Source organism: Aythya marila, assembly GCF_965140915.1.
Source record: "Aythya marila genome assembly, chromosome: 14".
In the NCBI taxonomy this organism is placed as follows: domain Eukaryota; kingdom Metazoa; phylum Chordata; class Aves; order Anseriformes; family Anatidae; genus Aythya; species Aythya marila.
This window is the reverse complement of record NC_139055.1, coordinates 16,946,547-16,955,191: the sequence shown is the minus strand read 5'-3', so window position 1 is coordinate 16,955,191 and position 8,645 is coordinate 16,946,547. Positions and strand designations below refer to the sequence as shown.

The 8,645-nt window shown below is 44.1% G+C and overlaps 1 protein-coding gene across 2 annotated transcripts; it reads left to right on the top strand.

Annotated features, from left to right (window-relative positions):
* Nucleotides 1-1,699: 1,699 nt before the first annotated feature.
* Nucleotides 1,700-8,233, top strand: CAMLG (calcium modulating ligand). Of its 2 annotated transcripts, none has more exons than XM_082771861.1 (4): nt 1,700-1,919; nt 3,222-3,676; nt 4,409-4,474; nt 5,044-5,548. In XM_082771861.1, the coding sequence occupies exons 1-4, from the start codon at nt 1,757-1,759 to the stop codon at nt 5,413-5,415; spliced, it is 1,056 nt and encodes a 351-aa protein (XP_082627987.1). In that variant the 5' UTR covers nt 1,700-1,756; the 3' UTR covers nt 5,416-5,548. The 2 variants fall into 2 exon arrangements, with proteins under 2 accessions (XP_082627987.1, XP_082627988.1); XM_082771862.1 differs by lacking the exon at nt 5,044-5,548 and adding an exon at nt 5,644-8,233 and having other exon boundaries at nt 1,722-1,919.
* Nucleotides 8,234-8,645: the final 412 nt, after the last annotated feature.

The following is an 8,645-nucleotide window of genomic DNA, read 5'->3' as shown; positions in this document are numbered from 1 at the left end:
CCAAGATGGTGATTAATTTTATTATAGGTAATCTTATCTCTTCATTTAATGTCCTCTTCCAACACCTTTTTGTAAGAGTCATTCCATCTTATGCTTGCCAATTTTTTTTACGAGCTCTCATCACTGCTTCTGGTTCATCATATATAAGGTAATGCACGAGCCTGGCTCTTTGACCTCTGACTTAAATTTTTGAATACAGAATTCTATCATTCTCTAAATCACTTAGTATCTTAGATATATTACTGATTGGACTTGTCAGCACTACATTTTCCATGTAGTGGAATGCAACTGTCTTTGTTCTGCTGCTGAATTCAACGCTCCAGCTGTGGCTCAGTGTCCACCTCCCAGCTGCTGGTCTTTGGAAGTGCAAGTACAGCATCTTGAAGATGAGTCCTGCTTCTGGTTGGACTGTGTTACAGTCCCTGTGAGTTAAGGAGTGTAAAGTCTTTCAAGGATGGTGAAGGTAATTGTATTGATAGAAAGAATCCATGCTACTGCCTTAATTTGGTTTGGCTTTCAGGTACTTCTGACGATGCTATGCATGCTTGATATTTGAATGTTCAGCTACGAGGGAAGATACTGTGGCCCAGTTTTGTCACTTTGTCACACAAGTAGAGGTGTGATGGACTTTTTTATTGTACATAAAAATAACAATTGTACCTGGCTAGAAGGATCTGAAGATGCTCCCTGTTTTATAATCTTACGGTAATTCTGGAATCCTAGGGAGATCCATGTTGCCTTGTGTTTGTCTGTGCTTTGTGTATTCGATTCCTTCAGCTGCTGATTGTGTTAACAGTGCAATATTCCCAGATACATCCCCTGGGAATACGATTTGAGAAGCTTCCTGTGCTGTTGAACAGTCTCCTACATGGGATTTTCCTACATTGTGTATTCCTTTCATGTAAATGTGAGCACTTGTTTCCTGGCACTACAATAAACGGTCTTTTCTTTTTTCTTGTTTAGTGTGCCCAGAAATTCTAAATCCAGATACGCAACAGTAGTTGAGGCTTTTTCAATAGAAAGTCTGAAAAAAATAGCAGTGAGCTACACCTAAATGCACAAAGCTTTTCTGTGTGAGGAATGCTGGACAGCTAGGGTGAAAGGCTGGCTTTGGTGTTCTGGTTTAAAACATGGTGCTGAAAGTCACACAGCGGCCTTAAAATTGGTGTTAACACTTCTCTGACCTCAGCTTAGTGGACGATGTGCTGCTTTTGAACAAGGATGATGTGAACTTAGTTCTTTCACTTCCAATTCCTGAGTGTTAGGTGACTACTTTGGTTAGAGGCACTTATGCTCAGTTATACAGCAAATGCTTTTATTTCTTTATGATGAGGAACATGTCACGCATGTTTCTATATTGCATTGTTGAGCAGATGTTCCTCACGGAACGCAAAATGGCTTTGCCAGCTCGCCTGAAACCAGGGCGTGAGGCAAATTCGGGGCAGGGGCCTGCCCGCGTCCCCCCTGAGGTCGCTCAGGGCTGCTGTGAGGCGCGGCGCCCTCAGGCCACCTGCAGCCATCTCTGCCCTCTCCCTTCCCGCCTGCCTCCCGCCGCGACGCCATTTCCGAGGCGGGCGCCGCCATCTTGGCTGCGGGCACTGCGCCCGGCGCGGCGCCGCCGAGACACCACGCAGGCCGGGCTCGTCCCCGTTCCCCTTGCCCTTTCCCGACATGGCGCCGCCGGCTTCGGCACCTGGAAGCGGGCGCGGCGCCTGCGCGCTGAGGCGGGGCGGCCCCATTGTGAGGCGCTGAGGGGATGGAGGAGGACGGCGGCGGGGCGGCGGCGGCGGCCACCCCGGGGGTCCCCTCGGGGCTCTCGGCCTCGCAGCGCCGGGCCGAGCTGCGGCGGAGGAAGCTCCTGATGAACTCGGAGGAGCGCATCAACCGCATCATGGGCTTCCACCGGCCCGCCGCCAAGGGTGAGCCTGGCGCCGCCGCCTTGAGGTGTGGGGGGGCCGTTGGGCCGGGCGGTGCTGAGGGGACCGCGGAGCCCCCGCTCCTCCCAGGGGGGAAACGCGGGTTTGGCCCCAAATCCGCAGGGATGAGGCCCTCCGGGCCTCTGGGTTTTCCCTAGCGAGCTGTCAGTGCCCTGCGGGGACGTTTCCGTAGCTGGAGGAGGGGTGAAACGTGCCCGCGTCTTCAGGCTGTCACTGCAAGGTCTGGTGGCAGTGTGTGCACGGAGCAGTTGTCTGACATTTGGGTATCAATCGGTCACTCGGTGTCTGTGGTGGGCGTGCAGGTGTCTTGCAGATGCACAGCCAGGTCATTTATAAGCGTATGTACACGCTTTAAGGGAGCTGACTGTCAGACTTCCCATCTTTCAGTTTACAAAGGTGGCCGTAAGCTATGAATCAAACTGCCTTAGTACTGAAAAATACTCTTTGAATGCTCTTTCAGTGTTGGTTCACCCTCTGTAGCAGGACCAGAGCTGTTCAGCATGCCTCTCGACTTGGTTTGTGTTTGCTGTCATCACCGCTGTTGCTGCAACATCTTTTCAGGTTTAATACAGAGCAAGTTTTTGCTGCTTTGCTTTTGACAGGAGAGAAAAACAAGCCCAAGTACACTTCTGTTACTTGCTCATTTGTCAGTCTTCAGTCTTCTTCAGTGCTCTTTCTGTGCAATTCGCTGTCTTTGAATCTCTGTATTTTTATGTTGCGCTGTATATGTGGAATAACACCTTTCCTCATGTGCATACAGTGTTGCTGCTTAAGTCCATGCTTCCCTTTTTCTGCTGACTGACGGCTGCAACTTCTGCTTGGCATTGCATGCGCGTCTGCCTAGCATCAGCTCCCAGGAGTGCCCTACAGTGCAGAGCGTGTGGTACACGTAGGGGTCTCTGCAGGCTGGTGGAGGGAGCCAGGAGTGCGCTGAGTCCAGCTGTGCAAACGCGTAACTTTGGTGAAGCTGATGAGAGTTTTCAGTCAGGCCCATGCTGTGCTCTTCCTTTTTCGTTATGATGTATGGCGTAATACAAGTCAGAGAGTAAATCTGTTCTGAATAGGTCGTTTCTCATCTGAGTCCATTTCTATATAAAACAGGCTTACTGGTATTCAGCTAATTCATCTGGGTTTATGTTTAATAATCAGCACATTTAATAATCACGAATCTGTGTTTTCACTTCAGAAGTGGAGACCTCAGCCCTGGACCTCGATCCGGTATGGCTAAAGTGTTTTCTAAGTACCCCGTGTGCATAACTCTGTATTTTTGTTTCTCTTCCTTAGATGATGACAGTCATGGAGAATCAAAGCTTCAACATGAACAAGATAAATCAAATTCCCTTCCTGTTCCTTCAGTTTCAAAGCGAATTGTGCTGGGTGATTCTGTCTGCAATATGGCCGGACCAGCTGACCACGCAGGCAGCATGGTAGACCTCAAAGGGGATAAGGACTTGTTCAGTAAAACCCCAGAGCTCCTCAATGAGGGCACAAGCGAGCTCCGTCACCGTACCAGAGGGGAGTTGCCATCTGAAGCTGCACCACGGCCACCTAGACATGGATTAGAACAATACTTATCCAGATTTGATGAAGCTCTGAAGCTGAGGAACCAGCTGATGCATGAGAAGCCAAGCCAAGAGAATGGCAATGCAGTGGAGGAGTTTGACTCTTTCCGCATTTTTAGATTAGTGGGCTGTGCTCTGCTTGCCATTGCGGTCAGGGCTTTTGTGTGCAAGTACTTGGTGAGTTCAGGGAAGCAAACAATCTCCTGTTCTTTTTGCTACTTTGCTGTAAACTTAGGACCCCACTCGTGAAATATTGTTTATCTAGGGCCAAGTGAATTGGGAACTTCAGGCACTCTACATTTCAAACAGCCATATAAAAGTGGGAAGAAAACACAGTTTGAGATGATAACTATGGCAAAATCTGTGTTATCTAGCACAGCTACTGGGTAAAAGCTGAGAGTTGCACACATTCAGTCCATAGTGTTTGAGGAGCAGAAACTGGCATAGTTGTTGCTGCTTCAGTCCCCTGCAAGTTTGAGTCAACTGCTCTTCTAGTTTGGAATTTACAAAGGAATAATAGAGTAAAAACTACAACAGTTGTAGCATGATAAGTACATCCTACTCATTTATCAACCTTTTGAGAAAAATAGTTCTTAAATAATCCAGGTATCTGCCCATACATCATAGAGAAGTATGTGGCTGGTACAGCCTGCCACCTTCTGGATCACTGGGCTCATTTTTACACAGGGCTCTGTGGTTGTGCAATTTCAAGTTTTTAGGCCCAAAGCAGATAGGGCCATATTTTTCACTTGGCTGTTAAGGTGTTTAGTATTCAAGAATAGTGCTGTTGTTTTCCACAAAATACCTACCTAATATTAATTTATGATTGGAGAAGCATTAAATTATTGTGTTTTCTTAGCTTTTCTTACCAATAAAATAATCTTCATGTATTCTTTTCTGTTCCTCCAGTCAATATTTGCACCGTTTCTTACTCTACAACTTGCTTACATGGGACTGTCCAAGTACTTTCCAAAGGTAAAATAACTTTTCAAAATCAGGTTAATTACAAATGTTTTTGGTTTAACTTGTTCTTAGATTGTGTTGTTTTAGGACCAATGTGTGTGATATATTCTGCTGTTTTAAACTGTAGAATTAAGTTATGCTGATAGCTTAGCATCTGCATTTTAAAAAGAATACTAGATTAGTTGTAGAAAATCGGAGTAAATCAGTGGTTGTTCTTTTGAAGTTATGTATATCATTGAAAACTGAACTTCATAGTAGTCATTCTAGGCTGGTGTGTGAAAACATAAAAAGGGAATTAGCCTTAGATTTGCACTAGCTCATTTGCTAGTTCTTTTTGGTCCCACTCCTGCTGGTTTTACTATTAGCTTTTCAGTTTCAGAATTTAAAGTGATTCCTTCCCACTTTGCTTTTTCTTCGGTTATACCGAGATGAGTTTAATCAGCTTGCTCTCCTGAATTTTTCTTTAATGAAACCTAGAAAGATTCTCGAATGCTTAATTTGGATTGGATTAAATTAAGGTGTCCAGCAGGTATCATCAAATTACCAAAATGTTCAACCTCTGTGTTTTTTTTGCCTGTCAGGCTTCCTTGCATCCTCAGGATCCCTCATGTTACGGAGAGAATGGCTTTCAAAAGGCCTTTGGGGCATTTCTGAGTTCAGAGGATAAAATTGCCAACGGGAGTAATACTAAAATAGAAAGGAGCAGTTGCTTTTCAATCCTACATCATTTTGTCTGTGTTGGAAAGCAACGGTATCCTTTGCCAAGTAGCGTGATGGGATTAGTCCTGTTCTGCCAGTGGAGGCGCCTGGCTTGGATTCTTACACTCAGGTTGCCCTTGTCTGGGACTCTTCCCACACATGCAGAAGTTACTGCACAGCCCCACTTCACAGCCCGCTCGGAGTGCCAGTGGGAAGTAGGCATAACAGCTGGGAGGAATTTTATCTGCTGTTAATCAGCCTCTCACTCAGCCCCATCGGATCCATCACAACACGAATCTGTGGCTAGGATAAGTAAGGTGGTGTGAATCCTGCAGCATGTCTAGAGAGAATCAGTCCAACAAGCTGTTCTTACCGATGAATTTGGAATGTTCCTGGCTGTGTGTGAAACTGGCACATCTGTGGTATGTAAAACAGGACTGGGTTATAACCGAAGAACTAACATGCTACTGTTTTTCTTTTAGAGTGAGAAGAAGGTGAAAACGACGGTATTAACTGCTGCTCTTTTACTGTCTGGAATCCCTGCAGAAGTGATCAGTCGCTCCATGGACACCTACAGCAAAATGGGAGATGTTTTCACAGACCTTTGTGTCTATTTCTTTACTTTTATCTTTTGCCATGAACTTGCTCTGTTTTTTGGTTCTGAAGTACCATGATGGCTGTAGAATTCAATGCAGTAGTTACACTAAATCTTTCTGGTCTGTATTTCTTTAATGTCTGACTGTGCAGACAGGTTTAAACCTGAATTAAAATTCTTACCTGTTGGAATGCTTGAAAGGAGCCTTAAATCCAATAATTTGGGGAATAGAACAGCAGGGTCCCAGGCTGCCAGTTGTATTGGTTTGGTTTATTTAAATACTGTGTCTGCCCACTACAAATGTGAATAGGATACAAGTGTCAGCGGATGATTTCTTTTGTTCAGGAAGATGATACCCTTCCCACCCTCCTTCATAAACATTTACAAAGCTGCCTTTGTTCTTCCTGGTGAGAACAAAGAGAAGAGAATTCCTTTCAGCAGAACCATTTATGTATATCTAGAATGATTACAGCTAACAAGAACTGCTCATTTTGTGTTGCTCCTATTTTTAAGAAAGCTCTAAATGAAAATTCCCTGTATTCTGTTGTTCAAATTCAGATTGCTGAACCGAGTAGCTGCTTCTGGAGAATGTTGGCAAAACATGGCACTGTTGTCCTAAGCCTTGCCTTACATACGTTGTTGTGATTGTTGTTTATTTCATTTGATGGTTATTGTGCGAAACAGCTAAGCAAAAAAAAAAAAAAAAAAAGCAAGCCAAATGTCCTGTTGCTTATGAATGTCATTAATCAATAAGTAGGAAGAAACAAAATTGTTAATCACATCTGTGAGTTTCCAACAGCCTCATCCTAGCATAGCTCGTAAATGTGCTTCTTTCAGACGTCTTTGATGCCTTTTTTTTTTTTTTAAACAACAGTTCACCTCATAAAGGGAAAGTTATGCAACCAACCTGCAATACGAAACATTTGCTCTGTTATATGGAAAACATTTTTTTTTTCCAGGACTGCATAAGACAACGTTGAATATGACATTTCTGCATTTTTTCCTCTGTTTGTTACCAGACAGTTGCATGCAAACAGGATCATAGTTGCCAAGGTGTTCTGCTGCTGCTGCATAATAGTACTACAGCCAAATTGCATAAATGTGCTCTTTGGTTCAGCTCAGCTATTTATGTTAACTGAGTTGCTGACTCTTCTGTAGTTTTGAAACTGCCCCAGTGAAATCACGGTAGCTATTCCTGTTTAAATCCTACATACTACAAGTGACGATGAAATAAGAAGTAATGTGATGTTCTGAATTGACTCACACATAAAGATCCATGTTTAAAGAGAGAATAGCATGTTTTTTCTGTGGATGTCCAACCACAGAGCCAAAAAGAAGACAAATACAAGTGAATCCTGTCACTGGGCAAAGCAGCAAGCTAGTAAACGTTCTTATTTTCTATCTCATACTAATTTTGTACAGTGAGAGGAGGGAGGTATCATTGCAAATAATCAGCACTAAATGCTGATAATCTGTGAAAGTTCTGCTGAAGCTAAACTTATTTTCACCTTGTAGTTTTCTGTTTAGAATCTAGACGTTTGGGTAATGTAGGCTAATGCCCCTTTTTCAGTTGCAGCATTTTAGTGTAGTTTAGTCTGCAGCATTTTTTTAGGGAGCAGAAGTGCTTGATTATGCTTCTGTAAAGTATATATGGCCCTGCTTTTGGCATAAGCTTTCCTGTTATAGCTTCCTGCTGTAATTTTATCACTGCATTTCTGACTCCTGAATTAGGTATGTTTGTGCCATGAAAGCAAGAAGCTTATGTTTGGATTTGATATTTTTTTATTTTTTTTACTGATTATTTTATAGTGAATGTTTTATTACGGGTGTCCAGGGTTTGGCTGTAAAAGATTCTGATTTAGGTCTGTTAGTATAAATATAAATACATTTAAAGCTTCAGAATTAGACAAGAAAAGAATTTCAGCAAATTGAAATTGCTGACATTCAAATTAATGTTAAAATAATGAGTTTCCTCAAAAGTTACCATTATTCTGACCCTCTGTTTATATGCCCAACTGTAATACAAACAAATTGCAAAAATACCATCTACTACCATCTGCAAAAAAAGCAATACATTTTTAATCCTGGACATAGAAAAATTAAACCACCTAGATAGTAATAAATAAAGGTGATGCACCCGTTGTATTTTCACGCAACCCCTTACGCAGTCCTTTCATGCGAAGAAAGACCAAGCAGGTTGTTTTCTCGAGTGGTGAAAGAAACCATGCCAGGAAAGCTCATCTGGAACTCGGTCTGTAAGGACTTGTTTTTACCCGACGAACTTCCAAACGGGACTGGGCAGCAGCCTGCCTGCCTGCTGCGGAAGGCAAAGCGAGCCCAGGTGGGACTTCTGCTGCACGACTTCATCCTTGGACAAGAGCCGAACCTCCTTCATTCCATTTTCCCTCATCTTCCTCTGTGTATGTTATTTAATGTATATTGCTGAACTTATTGTTTTCTATTAAAATTATATTTGTTACCCCCTTCCGTGATGCTCTGACTGTGTCCCCCCGCCGCTGCCTGCTGCAGAAGTCACGGGTTATCGAGTGTCTGGGTGGTGAATAACAGATTTTTGTGTGCCGCTGGCTGCAAACCACAGCAGGGTGCGGTCCCATGGGCATGAAGCGAGGTTGCCATGAGTCTGTCTGTGAGCTGCACCTCTCACCTGAAACACATTTGAGCCCAAAAATGCTGATTTTGGGTCATGACAGGCCTCGCAGCAGGCTCACTGAGCAGCCTACCGGGCCCTGCGCTTATTCTGCCCCGCGCCTCACTGCGGCCTTCCCAGTGCCCAGCGCCGCCAGGGCAGCAGCAGCACCCGGCTTTTTTGCTGCCATTTCCTTATATTTTGTTATTTTTCGTCCCCTCCGCGGTGCCCGGCGCTGCGCC

Coding starts and splice junctions, on each gene's coding strand:
- CAMLG (XM_082771861.1), top strand. CDS start 1,757: ATGGAGGAGGACGGCGGCGGGGCGGCGGCGGCGGCCACCCCGGGGGTC. Junction 1,920..3,221: donor CCACCGGCCCGCCGCCAAGG/GTGAGCCTGGCG, acceptor TCTCTTCCTTAG/ATGATGACAGTCATGGAGAA. Junction 3,677..4,408: donor CTTTTGTGTGCAAGTACTTG/GTGAGTTCAGGG, acceptor CTGTTCCTCCAG/TCAATATTTGCACCGTTTCT.